The sequence below is a fragment of the Trachypithecus francoisi genome, unplaced genomic scaffold (genome assembly GCF_009764315.1).
Source record: "Trachypithecus francoisi isolate TF-2019V2 unplaced genomic scaffold, Tfra_2.0 Lachesis_group4, whole genome shotgun sequence".
Classification (NCBI taxonomy): Eukaryota; Metazoa; Chordata; class Mammalia; order Primates; family Cercopithecidae; genus Trachypithecus; species Trachypithecus francoisi.
The window spans coordinates 109,872,878-109,888,836 of NW_022681469.1; the positions used below are offsets into that span (position 1 = coordinate 109,872,878).

The 15,959-nt window shown below is 53.1% G+C and overlaps 1 protein-coding gene across 1 annotated transcript in view; it reads right to left on the reverse strand.

The window, feature by feature from the left end:
- Positions 1–279: 279 nt before the first annotated feature.
- DNAAF5 (dynein axonemal assembly factor 5) overlaps positions 280–15,959 on the reverse strand; it is a 55,585-nt gene continuing 39,905 nt past the window's right edge. Inside the window, exons 9-13 of the mRNA XM_033194639.1 lie at positions 14,847–14,994; positions 12,680–12,830; positions 11,727–11,883; positions 6,365–6,556; positions 280–1,215 (exon numbers count right to left, since the gene is read on the reverse strand). Coding sequence (XP_033050530.1) covers positions 1,079–1,215; positions 6,365–6,556; positions 11,727–11,883; positions 12,680–12,830; positions 14,847–14,994 — 785 coding nt within the window. The 3' untranslated portion in view covers positions 280–1,078. The remainder of the gene's footprint in view (positions 1,216–6,364; positions 6,557–11,726; positions 11,884–12,679; positions 12,831–14,846; positions 14,995–15,959) is intronic.

Here is a 15,959-nt window from a genome sequence, read left to right on the forward strand (position 1 = left end):
ACCAACCCAGACAACCCCCAAGGTTGACCTCCCTGCACCCTGACACCCCCCAAGGCTGGCCTGCCCCTACCCTGACGCCCCAGCCCCTCTCCAGGTGAGTCCTATGGGGCCCTCCTCACCGGGGTGTCGCCTTAATGTGTTGGGCGCTCCTGCCCCCTGGTGTCCAGAGGGGGCACTAGGACACCCCTCAGAGGAACCCTAGAATTCTAGAGGCTGGGATCCCTGCCTGACATGTCGGTTAGTTACCAACCCACAAAGTCAGGCATACACAATCATTATAACAAATATTTTTAATTAAATTTTCAAACATGAAAGTATAAATGTTAATATTTGTTGAAAAATAGACACAGCATTTCCCCCTTGTGTGAACACAATGGCTTACGGTAACAATACCCACTTACAATGAGATCTTTTAGGCACTTGGGTGTAGAATGTGCGGGAGGAAAATACGATTTTACTTTCTTGCTACCTATAGGGGCAACCAAAATTAGATCTGATGAAATATTCTGTTTTCAACACTTTTAGCATTACTGACTTAAAATATACGGCGACTGGATATATAACCTTTAAAGTCCCAGTATATTTAAAATGAGAAATTTGTGAAGTTCTTAAGATTCCAAATTCCTTTTAGTCTGTTCACGGGGATATTAAATTTCGGGAGACAGAACCCAAAAAGAGATTTCATTTCTTTATAATCACTTTGGCTTTTTTCTTTTTTGTTAAATAGGTAAAAACTTTCTTGGTGGGCATCTAAGCAGGATGGAACTGATGATCCACGCACCCAGCTGCGCATGTGAGGCATAAAAACTAAGATGATGAGCAGCTGTGATTTACTTTTAATTTCACATCAGCTGTAGACGTTTGGGAGACCGCTCGCTGAACGGAACAAATCACATAAAATGCAGAATCCACTCAGAAGCTGTTATTCCAGGGGAAGAGCGGGCAGGTGTCCCGAGGAGTACGTTCTTGCTGTCACAGTCTCACTGCTGGCACAGAGGTACCTTGTTTATGCGATTTAAAGACCACAAACTCCGGCTCAGGTGGGGATGTGGGTGTGCTGTGGCTCGTGCTGGCGTGGTCACTGTGTGGCTGGCACGGCCTGCACATGCTGCAGGAGCTGCTCGCAGTAGGTGGCCGAGCGGTGCTTGTGGATGACGGCCTCTGTCTCCCTCACCAGGAGATCTGGGAACAGCCCACTGCCCTCTTTGAGGACCTCTGTAAAACAGCAAAACACTGTGAACATACCAGAAATAAACATGAAACCAATCTTACTTCTCGTGCAAATCGGCTTCGTATTAAAGTCCAGGCATCTGTAAAAGCATTTTCAAATGACCTGACATTGTGGGGTGGGTACACAGTAGTCACAATGTGGATACGAATGACCCGATCCTGCTGGATGGGTGCCCAGCAGTCATAACGCGGATACGAGCGACCTGACGCTGCTGGCCACGTGCACGGCAGTCATAACGTGGATACCAGTGACCTGACACTCTGGACGAGTGGACAGCAGTCATAACATGGATACGAATGACCTGAGTCACGACGTGGAGACAAGTGACCTGACGCTGCACGGTGGTCACTACATGAATATGAGCAGCCTGATGCTGCTGGGTGGGTGCACGGCAGTCACAACGTGGATACAAAGAACTTAAAATCGCCTCCTGACAGTTGTTGGTAGACCATGAAATGATGTCCTGCACTCTTCAGGTGGCATTTTTGGCCTCAGAAACAGGTCTTGCGGGAGCAAATAAACAGGCTCGGAAAAATAGATGACTTTCTTATCCAATTTGCTGATGCCAATTCACCTGCTGCAGTGACTGCAAACCTCCCACGGGCCAGGCATCACGGACACAGCCGGAAGTGAGCCCACGCTTATGGAGGGTTCATCACGAAACAGTGGCCGATGATGAAAACCAGGAAGGCAGATGTGTCGGGGCTCGTGGTAGTGTGTGTGATGGGGGCAGTGGGAGCTGCAGGGGTGAGGGCCAGCAGGGGTCGGGCATGTCTAGCTGAGGCAGGAATGGGATGGGGAGGTTGCTGCAGTGGGTGGGGAGCCTATCAGATTCTGCTAGGAGTCTAGGAGAGGGTCCAGGAGGACCCCAAGGTCTCTGCCTTCAGTCTTGAGGACAGATGGCCACTGAGCCACTGAGGGTTGGGGGAACTGGCAGGCAGAGTCGGGGAAGGGGGTAGCAGCCCAGGGTCCGGCACTACGCAGCTGCACTCATGTGTGGAGCTGAGGGCAGGGTGGTGTGGAGGATGGCGTGGAGCGTGGTCTGGAGGCCAGGAGAAGAGCTCTGAGGGAGCAGTGTAGACACAGCAGAAGAGCAGTGAGGAGGCCCACATGGGCGAAGGAAAGACCAGGAGGCTGAGCAGGAGCATCCCGCAGCAGTGGAGGGCGTGTGGCCAGCTGTGCCTGGTGCTGCTCAGAGGTGCAGGCAGATGGATGGCTACGGATGCCTGCCCCGGGCCCCGGGCCTCGAGAAGGGGTAGGGTGGGCTGCTTCCAGGGAGCCTGCTGCCAGGCGGATGCACGGTGGGGGAGGTGGGGGGTGGCGTCCAGGGCATCTGTGGTTCGTTTTTTTATTTTTTATTTTATTTTTATTTTTTATTTTTTTTTGAGACGGAGTCTCGCTCTGTCGCCCAGGCTGGAGTGCAGTGGCCGGATCTCAGCTCACTGCAAGCTCTGCCTCCCGGGTTTACACCATTCTCCTGCCTCAGCCTCCCGAGCAGCTGGGACTACAGGCGCCTGCCACCTCGCCCGGCTAGTTTTTTGTATTTTTTAGTAGAGACGGGGTTTCACCGTGTTAGCCAGGATGGTCTCGATCTCCTGACCTCGTGATCCGCCCGTCTCGGCCTCCCAAAGTGCTGGGATTACAGGCTTGAGCCACCGCGCCCGGCCCGTTTTTTTAAAGATAGGAGAAAGAATGGCTTGAACCACGCAATGGGGAAGGGAGATGCCCTGTGCAGTCCTGAGCAGGTGAGAGGGCCGGGGCTGCAGGCTGAGCTGGTGCACAGGCACACTTGTCTTCTTGGTCTAGAGCAAGGTACTGAAGGCGAGTGGGGATGAGGCTGAGGGTGGGGGAAGCTCAGAACTCGGGCTGATGGTGCACAGTGCAAGGCAGGAGAGCCGGGAGGGAGTAGGCAGTGCTGGGATTTGCCAGGAAGTGTGGGGATCTGGGATGTGGGGTGGATCTGGCAGGACGGGCTGTCCCAGCGAGGCCTGCACATGGGCTGCTGTCCTCCTTTTCAACAATTTCCAATCCGACTCCAATTTGCAGTTTCTTTCCATGACCCGCAGCAGGGGCTCCGCCACGGGTCCATGGGCTTTGGGGCTCCCTCACTGGTTGACAACCTGATTCCATGACTCAAGGCAGGGGCTCCCAATATGCGCTCCAAGGCCCTCGGGGTCCCCAGGACCCTTCAGGGGGAGTCAAAGCCAGGTTCTTGGTCACAGGCAGAGCACGCCCGGCCTGCCTGTCACCGTGCTCACACCTGCGCGGGTGCGGGAGCAGCTGAGGCCTGCACCCCCCCGCCACACTCGCCCTCACGCACACGGCTTCCACCCGCGAGTGGGCACCAGGTGCCCCACTTCACACTGAGGACCAGGGTCGTGCAGCCCAGCTGCTTTTCCTAGGAAGAATGGCGGACGGACGGGCAGTGCACCCACGCTAGCTGTGCGGACACGGGATCGGTCAGAGCACGGCGGGAGTCCCTCACTCCCACGACAACCGACAGGGTTTGCGGCCGAGGATACAAGTCAAGCTTTCACATAAAAAATCAGAATTATCCAAAGCTTGTCCCTGCGGCCACACGGCTGGACTCTTCTGAGACTGGTGCCGACTCAGGAGAGTTTCTGACGTCGCATAACAAGACGCAGTCACGCCAGAAAGATCCGAGTTTCTGAGGCCGCAGAACTGGACGTGCCCATGCCATGAAGGTCTGAGTTTCCGATGGGACGTAGCCACGCCAGGAAATGGGAAGTGGCCACAGGAAGATCGACATCACGTAACGGGACGTGGCCACGCCAGGAAGATCCGACACTGCGTAACGGGACGTAGCCACGCCAGGAAACGGGAAGTGGCCAAACCAGGAAGATCCGGCATCGCGTAACAGGACGTAGCCACGCCCGGAAGATCCAACATCACGTAACGGGACGTGGCCACGCCAGGAAGATCGACATCGCGTAACAGGACGTAGCCACGCCAGGAAGATCCGACATTGCGTAATGGGACGTAGCCATTCCAGGAAACGGGAAGTGGCCACAACAGGGAGATCCGACATCGCGTAATGGGACGTGGCCACGCCCGGAAGATCCGACATTGCGTAAGGGGCGTAGCCACGCCAGGAAACCGAAGTGGCCACACCAGGAAGATCTGACATAGCGTAAGGGGACGTGGCCACGCCCGGAAGATCGACATCGCGTAACGGGACGTGGCCACGCCAGGAAATGGGACGCAGCCGCAAGGTCCACGTAGTATTTCCCAAATACGTCAAAAGGTAAAGCCAGCACACTCAGGCCCAAAGCTTCCTCACAGCAAAGGGAACAATGAGCGGAGTGAAGGGGCAGCCCGTGGGTACGGGATGGGAGACCGCATCTGCGAACTGCAGCCTGACAAGGATTAATCACTGGAATATATGAGGAGCTCAGGCTCAACAGGAGAAAATCTAATAATCCAATTAAAAATGGGTGAAAGACCTGAATAGACATTTCTCACAAGTTAGCATGGAAATGACAAACAGGCATCTGAAAAGGTGCCCAACACCACCGCTCCTCAGAGAAACGCAGAGAAAAACTACAGGGAGACATCCTCTCACCCCAGTTAAAATGGCTTCTATCCAAAAGACAGGCAGAAACAAGTCCTGGCGAGGATGTGGAGAAAAGGGAACCCTCTCGAGCTATTGGTGGGAATGTAAATTAGTACTGCTATGGAGAACAGTCTGGAGGGCCCTCAAAAAACTAAAAATAGAGCCCCATACGGTCCAGCAATCCCACTCCTGGGCATATACCCAAAAGAGAGGAAATCAGCCTACGGGAGGGAGACCTGCATGCGCATGCTGACTGCCCCACTTCCCCGCAGCCAAGGTTTGGAAGCAGCTGGGCTGTCCACGGACAGATGAATGGAGAAGGAAGACGTGGCGCACACACAGTGGAATATTATTCAGCCATAAAAGAAATGAGATCCAGTCACTGGAACAACACGGAGGGAAGTGGAGGTTGCTATGTTAACTGAAATAAGTCAGGCACAGAAGGACAAATTCCGCACCTTCTCATTTGTGGGAGCTAAAAATAAAAGTAATTGAACTCATGGAGATAGAGCAGAAGGAGGGTTCCCAGAGGCTCAGAAGGGGAATAGGGCCGGGGGAGAGGTGGGAATGGTTAATGGGTACAAAAACAGAATAAGAGCTAGTATTTTATAGCACAACAGGGTGACTATGGTCAACGATAATTTATCACACATTTAAACATAACGAAAAGTATCATTGAATTATTTGTAACACAAAGGGTGTTTGAAGTGATGGGGACCCCATTTCCCCCATGTGATTGCACACACTGCATGCCTGTATCACAGTACCACAAATGCCTTATAGACACCTACTGTGTACCCACAAAAATTAAAAACACAAATTTTATTTAAAAAAAAGTCATTATATTCACCACCACAAACAAAACAAAACAAAAAAAAAGAAAAAAAAAAAAAGCAAATCATTACATTCCAAGTGCAAGATGGACCAGCGGATTTTAACACACTGAGCGTGGAAGGCTCTGTGGTGTGGCCTCAGGGCCCGAGCTGAGTGACCTTCAAGGGGTGGTCCATGTCGCTGTTGGCGTGGTATCGAATAAGGCCCACGCCTATCTGAAAAGGCCACTAAAATATTCTTCTCTTGTCCAACTACACCTGAAGCCACAGGTGAGGCCAGCTTATTTTCCACGTATTTCAACCAGAGCCATACACATCATGACTGACTGTATGGAAGATGCGAAAGTCCATTGTCTTCCATCAAGCTACACGTTTAAGACATTTGCAAAAATTGTTCTTGCAGATGACTTTGTTTCGGAAAATACTTTTCAAAAACACAAGTCATCTGTGTCAATATATACTGGACTTACTTTGTTATTTTAAACAATTAACAAATATTCTAGAATGCTTTCAATTTTGATTTCTGTTAGAGGAAATGTCAGCGGCTATCACCACAAAGACAGCTGCTCTCAGGGGTTGTCAAGAACTCAAGAGTGTGCCAGGCTGGAGCTGAGGCCCCTCCTGTGCCCCAGGGCCCTGTGGCCGGTCACACGGCTCAGCTACAGAGGCCCGTGGCAGGTGCTGAAAGCACGCATCAGAACGAAGGCCAAGCCGTCAGAGTCTCACCTAAAATTGCATCCTGGATGGCCCTCTCTGGATCGTCAAGGTGAACCAGCAGCTCTCGGTACAGGTACTGGACACTGCTCTGATAGTAGGACTTTCCGTCAGCACCCTTGACACACTGCAGCCAGGTGACCAAAGTGGAGGCGGCTGCCATCCTCACGTCATTGGAAACGTCGTCTAGGCGTTTTAAGAGTTCTGGAAGGAGAGAGTGAGGTGTTTGAGTCTAGAGCAGACATTTCATGTCTAAAGGTCCACAAAGACGTTTAGTTTGCACTCCCGTGAGGCACCTGCCCTGGGGTCCTAGGAAACCCACACCTCACTGGAAACTCCGTGCATCTCGAGCCACATGCAAGGTGCTCCTGGCGCCCTGGGACCCCTGAACCCCAGCCAACAGAGCGGAGGCGGCCCAGGCCCTGCTGTGGCCCCTGCAATAACCTGCCCTGTGGGCGCAGCAGACCCAAGCCCCGCTGTAGCTGTAGCTATAGCTGTGTGCTCACCTGGCCTCCACCTCCTTGCAGCTGTGTGCTCACCTGGCCTCCACCTCCTGCTCCCAGATGCTCAGATCCCTGAGCTGGCCGCCCTCCCCAGCTCCGACCCTGCCCTCCCACCAGAGCTGAGGACTCACTGACAGACAACCCCCTACTGTGGTCAGTTTTCTGCTGCTGAAAAGAGGAGGATGATCCTTCCTGATGGGTAGAAACTTATGAAATTAATGGATATAATTTTTATCAAATTTATGCTTTTTTCACATCATCTTAAAAAAATCTCTGGCACCCCCTTCTGTGCATCATTCGGAGATTTGCAGACGAACGAGTCGCAAAACCATCCGGAGGCCCATCTTCCTGATGCCGGGAGGGGCAGCTGCCTGCGCCTGGCACGAGGCCCATCTTCCCGCTGCAAACGTGAGGGTGGGCTGGGTCTCTGCTGCTTTTGCAATGCGGAGGGCATGATCCACCCTCAGCAAGCGGTTCCTGCGTAACGAAAGGCATGAAAAACATCGAAAGTTCAGGCCGTCGCACCAAGCCAGGCTTTGAGACAAGTGGGACCCAGCGGATTAACTCCTGGGAGATGCCCAGGTGCTTCCCTGAGGGTGCTGGGCCCTGAGGGTGCTGGGCCCTGAGGGTGCTGGGCCTTCCAGCCACCAAACACAGGACCAAGGAGAAAGGTGCGGAGGGTGCTGGGCCTTCCAGCCACCAAACACAAGCACCAAGGAGGAAGCTGTGGACAGCATCCAGGCATCACGGTGCTAAACCCTGAAGCAGCCCTGCACAGCGAGTATGCTCACTGCACGGTGGCTGCCCTCGCTGCACGGCGGGTGATCTCACTGCATGGCGGGTGACCTAGCTGCAGGGCAGGTGTCCTCGCTGCACGGCGGGTGATCTCGCTGCAGGGCGGGTGATCTAGCTGCACGGCAGGTGCCCTCGCTGCACGTGTCTCAGGAGGAAGGACGGAGTCAGATGATCAACTCACCCAAGGTTGGCCCACTAGCAAACGTCTATGGGCACGGACAGGATCCTCCAAGGCCTCCTGCTGGCACAGCCGACTGTGGAATTGCAGAGTGGCATTGGCTATTGTGTTTTTACGATGGTCACTCCTGGACGGCCTGCAGGTCCACTTTTGTACCAGTTTATGCAGTCCTTTCATGCACGACTAAGCCAGGCAGAATTGGCTCACACTGGCCTGTCTGCTGTTCGCGTTTGTGTCTGCCTGTTCTGGGAGGCCTGGTTGCCTGTGCTCCCAACTCAGGACATCCTTCCCTTCCCCGCCAAGGAGGCCATGATTCATCCAATACTTCACCCTGGGAAGCCCAGAGCTGGCACTAATGGGCAAGGAGCCTCTCAAGGAACATTTTGTAGTGAGAATAACCACACAGGAGGCTGCGGCCCAGACGCCCAAACGCACTCAGACACTCAAATGCGTGCAGCCTTTCCGCTGGCTCCTGTTTTAAAAAGTGAGTGAACTCCCAACAAATCGCACGGGTTGAACTTGTTCCAGAGTCAGTGGGAACAGGATGTTTATTACTACAAGAATAAAAACAGAAAAGCAAAGGTGAAAGAATGAGCGAGAAAGGCACCCAGACCTCAGGGTTCAGCAGGAGGCAGTTTCTCTGCCCAGCGCCGTATATACTGTGAATCTGAAAATTCACGTCTGTTTCCACTTCTGGAAGATTCTGAGGCACCATCTCTCCTCCATTCTCTTCTCCTGGGATTCAGAAAAGCCCGGGAGCCTCTCAGCCCAGTCAGCGCCCCTCTCCAGTCCGTGTCCTCCGCCTGCTCCAGGCCCTGCACCCCTCTCCGTCCCGTGATCTCAGGGAACTCCACATTCCTGGCTTTCACTTCACTAACTCTGTTTTCAGCCACATTCAGTCTAGAGTTGACCCAAAGCACACAGTGTCAAGTTCTGATGTCTCCGTTCATTTCCAGGAATCAGTAAGAAGCATCTTTTAAAAACTGTTAAACATTTCTGGCATAAACACACAAAGTATAGATAATCACACAAAGCAGAGATAATCAGGAAAGCCGGAGTGGCTGCTTCCCGCCCACCCCACCCCCCTTCCTCCCTCACTGGGTAACTCCTTTCCTGAAAGCAGCGCCAGCACGCCATCCCGTGTTGCTCTGGACTTCCCAGTGATCGTTCCCGTTTCCGTCTGTTCTTTATTCCTGCTTGTCTTCTTGTTTCTCAACTTGTTTTTTAGTGGATGGTACTCTTTTAGCTTTCTGAGGATCTTAAACACGCTTCACAAAAGGTAATTTTGAGGTGGTTCTATTATTAGCGCTTCCTTCCCGGGCTGGGTGAGAGGCCGCCCTTAGCGCCGGGTCTCCGGTGTTCTGAGGCAGCGGTCCCCAACTTTTTTGGCACCAGGGCCTGGTTTCATGGAAGACAATTTTCCACGGACCGGGGGTGGGATGGTTTCGGGATGATTCATGTATGTTACGTTTATTGTACACGTTATTTCTATGATGACTACATTGTAACATAATGAGGTAATTCTACAACTCATCATCATGCAGAATCAGTGGGAGCCTGAGCTTGTTTTCTTGCAACTAGATAGTCCCATCTGGGGACAATGGGAAACAGTGACAGATCATCAGGCATTAGAGTTTCATAAGGATCGTCAGCCTGGGTCCCTCACATGCACAGTTCACAATAGGATTTGGGCTCCTATGAGAATCTAATGCCGCTGCTGATCTGACGGGAGGCAGAGCTCAGGTGGTAACGTGAGCAATGGGGAGCAGCTGTAAACACAGATGAAGCTTCACTCGCCCACTTCTCACCTCCTGCTGTGCAGCCTGGTTCCTAACAGGACCCGGACAGGTACTGGCCCATGGCCTGGGTGGTGGGGACCCTGACCTGAGGGGTTTGTGTGCAGGCTGCCCTGAGTGAGGGGCTCTCCCAATTCATGACTCTGTTCAGTGCTGCTGCTTTTCGGAAGCTTTGAGTCCATCACCCCATTCCCCTCCCCAGTGCTCACTCTCTCCTGGGGTTGGTCTGGGGTTTGGGCTCCAGGAGGCGGTGACACTGAGGCTGTGCCCCTGGCCCCACCGGGCTGCAGGGTGGCCCGGCCCTGTCTTCCCACAGGCAGCTCCAGCCACCCCACCCTGAGTGCACTGCTTAGGGGGACCCTGCAACCCTTGAAGACTCCACTCTCGGCCACGTGGAAGCTGAGCCTTGTCACCCCCACCCAGTGCTAGTTTGGAGACCTCTGCCTTGCTTCTTGCTATGCCATTTAATTTGTGGTATTTCATGTCATTGCTGTTTGTTCTCATGGTACCAACTTGAACAGAAGTCAGAGAAGCATTTTCTACTTTTTTTTTTTTTTTTGAGATGGAGTCTGGCTCTGTCACCCAGGATGGAGTGCAGTGATGCGATCTCAGCTCACTGCAACCTCTGCTTCCTGAGTTCAAGTGATTATCCTGCCTCAGCCTCCCAAGTAGCTGGGACTACAGGCGCCTGCCACCACGTCCAGCTAGTATTTTATTTATTTTTATTTTTATTTTTATTTTTTGAGACGGAGTCTCGCTCTGCCACCCAGGCTGGAGTGCAGTGGCCGGATCTCAGCTCACTGCAAGCTCCACCTCCTGGGTTCACGCCATTCTCCTGCCTCAGCCTCCCGAGTAGCTGGGACTACAGGCGCCCGCCACGTCGCCCGGCTAGTTTTTTGTATTTTTAGTAGAGACGGGGTTTCACCATGTTAGCCAGGATGGTCTCGATCTCCTGACCTCGTGATCTGCCTGTCTCGGCCTCCCAAAGTGCTGGGATTACAGGCTTGAGCCACCGCGCCCGGCCTAGTATTTTATTTTTAGTAGAGATGGGGTTTCACCATTTTGGCCAGTATGGTTTCGAACTCCTGACCTCGTGATCTGCCTGCCTCAGCCTCCCAAAGTGCTGAGATTAGAGGCGTGAGCTACCACGCCCAGCCACATTTTCTACTTTTTTCTATAAAACAAACCACTGTCAAACTTAAATATAGTAATCTCTTGATATCTGTGGAGTTTGGTTCCAGGAATCCACTCCCTCCAGGATACCAAAATCCTCAAATGCTCAAGTCTCTGATAAAATCCTCAAATGCTCAAGTCTCTGATTAAAAAAAAGGCATAGTATTTGCACACAACCCACATACATCTTCCTGCACACCTTCAATCATCTCTAGATTACGTTTAATGCCAAATACAATGTCCCCACACTCCTTCAGGCGGGTTCAACGTTGTTTTAATGCCGAATGCAGCGTCCACGCAACGCTTCCTCCACGCGGGTTCAACGCTGTTTTAAAGCCGAATGCAGCGTCCACGCAACGCTTCCTCCACGCGGGTTCAACGTTGTACTCGGTGCTCAACACACTCAAGCTTTGCTTTTTGGAATTGTGGAATTCTGCCCCCAATACATACATATTTATATATGCAAATACACATACAAATTTGTGTTTGTATGTGTAAATGTACAAACATGTATATATATAGCCATATATATCTCTTTCTCTCTCTCACTCTATATATATACACACACGCACACACATATATCTACTTTTAAAGACAGGGTCTTGGTCTGTTGCCCAGGCTGGGCTCAAGCGATCCTCCTGCCTCAGCTTCCCGAGTAGCTGGGACTACAGGTGTGTGCCACCAGTCCTGGCTAATTTTTAAACTTTTTGTTGAGATGGGGGTCTCACTATGTTGCCCAGGCTGCTCTCAAATTCCTGGGCTCAAGCAATCCTCCTGCCTAAAGTGCTGGAATTACAGGTGTGAGCCACTGCACCCTGCCCCAGATACTTTTGATCCGAGGTTGGCTGACTCCATGGATGCAAACGGAACCCAGGGATACGGAGGGCCGACTGTATCTACATAGGCTGTGAACAACAGAAATGTCCTACCAGGATAAATCTTGATGAGTTTCTCTGGATCCGTCATGCTGTCCGAGGTTTTTAAGAACGTGTTGATAATACGGCACGAAATCAGTCGTGTCATCTGCGAATCCTCCTCCAGGGTGGTCAGGACCTGAGGCATCAGTGTTTCCTGCACGTCCTGTATCTGCAATCAGCAAACACACACGACATGACTCACATCTGTCCTTGGGGGGGGCTCACCATCCCTGCACTCCTGCCTGGAAGGACTTATGGGACTTGAAAGCTTTACCTAAGAAGTACGCTTGAATCTCGATTTTAAAATTTAGATTTTGAGCAATTTTTAACTTGCTTACTTGATTTTTAAAAAATACGTACACTGTTTACAACTCCTGGGTGAGGCACTAACGCTGTACCAGGATAATGGCTCGCCTGGACCCCACTGATGTGGGGCTTTCAGCTGGAGCACCAACCGCACCACCCTGTGTGTACCAGGAGGTGGCGCTCACGTCACGCGGGCCCAGGGGCAGCACCTTCCCGCTGGGCGGTGACCAGGACGGGGGCGGGCACCAGCGTCTGTTTTCTGACGCCTGGTCCCAACGGGAAGTGTTCATAGAAAAGACGTGGAAAGTCCCGGCCTGTCCTCTAGCCTGGATCCTGGGATTCGACTCCTGGTCTTGTAGCCAGCATTGGGCCGCAAACCCGAGAAACCCCACGCTCACCCACGGCAGCGAAACCTGCAGCACACAGGGCTGGCTGGGCCCACGGCCTGGCTCCTGCTCTCGCCTGCTGTCTGAGCCGCAGCCCTGCTGCTGGCTCCCACCCTTCTACGGCCAGTGTGGGGAGAGCCTCCTGGGATACAGGCCCCAGGTGGAGGTGCAGGGGCTGCCTCCCCAAGTTCCTGCTATGGGAGTCCTGCCGGGCGCCGGGAAGCCTGTGCAGTCCCCGGCCACTGTCCACGGAGCACGCAGGGAGCCCCGTACCTGCTTTGCCGACAGGACCTCGCTGCTGGTGAGCGCCCAGAGGCAGGACACGGCAGCCGTGCGGATGGCCGCGGCTGTCCTCCCCGCGTGCCACTGCAGATTGGGGGCCAGGATGTCCTTTGTCACTGTCTCGAGGTAGCTGGGGAACTGCCTGGAACCGGAGCATAGAAGGCAGATGAGGAGGCTGGACAGGCACTTGGAAGGAACGTTTCAGTCTGGGGATGAATGGGGCTGAGGGGGAGCCAAACAGGAAAACGAACTCGACCCCAAAACATGAGGCCCCTCCTCCTCTCAGGAGCTGCTTCTCACTGTGAAGTGGGAGGTTCCTGCAGACCCAACCCCACCCAGGAGACTGCGGTGCCTGTGCAGCTGGCTTCCCCTGCGGCCAGAGAAAGAGAGCCAGAGGCCCTGGGCTGAGGATACACTTTTAGCCTCTCCCACTCCTAGCTCCAAAAGGAGGCTTGAGTGGCACCTGGGCAAGGGCAGCGCGGTGGTGTTGGCAGCACCCAGTGAGCCCCTTCCCGTCTGCATCCCTCCCCCAGAAAAAGGCGGTCTTTCCAGCCACATAACTCTCCGTCCAGCAAGGACAGTCGCTGTGGCTTCAGAGAGGCAGGATGGGAGGGCCACAGGTGCGGAGGCAGGAGGATCACGAGGTCAGGAGATCAAGACCATCTTGGCTAACACGGTGAAACCCCGTCTCTACTAAAAACATAAAAAATTAGCTGGGCGTGATGGTGGACGCCTATAGTCCCAGCTACTGGGGAGGCTGAGGCAGGAGAATGGCGTGAACCCGGGTGGCGGAGCTTGCAGTGAGCCGAGATTGCGCCACTGCACTCCAGCCTGGGCGACAGGGCGAGACTCCGTCTCAAAAAATAAATAAATAAATAAATGAATAAATAAAAACCAAACGGATTAAAAAAATCTTTCCTGCCTATTAAAATAGCTAATAAGTTCACTAAAATCACTGCCATCTGAACACTTTACTTCTCCTGACACCAACCGCCTTCCACAAGACGCTGTTAGTGCACTTTCTTTGGGAACTCAGCCCGGATGTGGCAGCTGTGCTCCCTAGAGTTAACTGCTCCTGGGCAGAACCTGCCCCAGGGTTCCTCCCAAAATACAGGCGGGTGTGAGTTCCAGAGGGAAGGGCCTGGACCCTGCTGTGTTATCTGCATGGTACCTGCACAAATACCAGCCTGCAAGCTGGACGGCTGTCACGGCTCTGTTTATATCTTTCTATGGTCTGTTCTAAACCCTGAAGTTTTTGAAGACAAGCAGGAAACAAAATTTCCTGCAGTACGACGGGCGCGCTGAGGGCCGAGAGCAGAGATTAGGGTCATGAAGGAGAAAAGTCTGAACACCGGATTCTTTCCACGTGAGGCTCCAGTGCGTGAACTGCTTTCCGGTTTGACGCGTTTGCTGCTGGGGCGCGTCCCGGTGCTGATGCAGCCAGATCCAGCTGCACCGGTGGGGGTGAGACCCAACTGACGGCACATTTTGCTCATAACAAAGTAAGCGGCAGGGCTCTAAGAGCTGCCTCAGCAGCAGCACCCGGGTGGGGCCTCTTCCTCCACTGCCCCTCCCAGTGCTTCTGGGGGGCACCCGTGCTTCTGGCCCTTACTTCAAAGCCGTACAACTGGAGGCCCTAGGCCCTTGGTGTCTTACTGTCACCTAAAAGTTCTTTTAGATAATAGGTATTTCTACCACTTTGACCATCAGTAGCAATTCAATTAATTCTTTGTTAGGTTTGAAAAGTGGCTGAAGGCTTTTAAAACAGAGGACAGCTAATACATAAGCCATTAATAGTTAATGTTCCCTAACACTTTTTCATTCACTGGAATTTTAATGGCCACACAGAGATGACTTTGACTTAGTGTTTCTCTGTGCATTCCCTGCCGAGAGCCTGTGTTTACCCAGTGAGGATGGACAAACTGCTCCCAGGCCAGTGAAGCTCAGGGGTCACTGCATACGCCCACCTTAGACTGGGTGTGGGGAACCCCCTGCCCAGAGAGCTGTCGGGGAGGTGGTTAGGAAACTGGCCCACCTTAGACTCAGAGTGGAGGAGGGAGGTGGAACCCCCTTGTTCAGCGAGCTGTTGGGGAGGGAGATGGGGACCCCTGGCCCAGACCCCAGCTGGGGGCTGTGCAGAGGCAGAGCCCAGACCTACCCCTGGGAGTCGATGGTGTCCGTGGCTCTGAGCAGCACAGTGGACAGGATGGAGAACAGCTTCAGGCGCATCTGCGGGTCTCGGGAGGGCTGCAGACAGGCCCTGAGCGTGGGCATGACGTGTGGCAGGGCTTCTCCTACGGCAGGGCCTGCAAGACACAGCACAGGCTCCTGTGCATGGCCCTCGGGAGACGGGAGGCGGCCCCATCCAGCACAGGCCCAGGCACGGGTGCTCCCACCTGTGAGAGGACACTATCGGCCACCACCTCCCCCTTTGTCTTTCTGAATCAGTGAGGTGATTATCACAGAAAAGCAGCAGTCGTGCTTTTCCGTATGGAAACCTTCTATGTGGCCAGGCGCGGTGGCTCACGCCTATAATCCCAGCCCTTTGGGAGGCCAAGGAGGGAGGATCACCTGAGGTCCAGAGTTCGAGACCAGCCTGGTCAACAGGGTGAAACCCCATCTCCACTAAAAATACAAAAATTACCCTAGCATGGTGGTGTGTACCTGTAGTCCCGCCTACTTGGGAGGCTGAGGCAGGAGAATCACCTGAACCTGGGAGGCAGAGGTTGCAGTGAGTCGAGATCATACCACTGCGCTCCAGCCTGGGCGACAAAGTGAGACTCTGTCTCAAAAACAAAAACAAAAAACCAAACCTGGGCGTGGTGGCTCATGCCTGTAATCCCAGCACTTTGGGTAGGCGAGACAGTGGACCACCTGAGGCCAGGAGTTCGAGACCAGCCTGACCAACATGGAGAAAACCCCATCTCTACTAAAAATACAACATTAGCTGGGTGTGGTGGCGGGCGCCTGTAATCCCAGCTGCTCGGGAGGCTGAGGCAGGAGAACTGCTTGAACCTGCGAGATGGAGGTTGTGGTGAGCTGAGATTGCACTATCGCACTCCAGTGTGGGAAACAAGAGCAAAACTCTGTCTCAAAAACAAAACAAAACAATCTTCTATTTTTCTTGAACTTTTCTAAATTTTTTGAAAAATTAAAGTCAAGCAATAGTTGAAGTAACAACCAAAATAAATTGTTCTAGTGAAGGAAGTTGTTTAATATCTGCCCCTCAGCGTTGCAGCCGTCACCCCGTCCACGCTCAGGGCCAACCTCC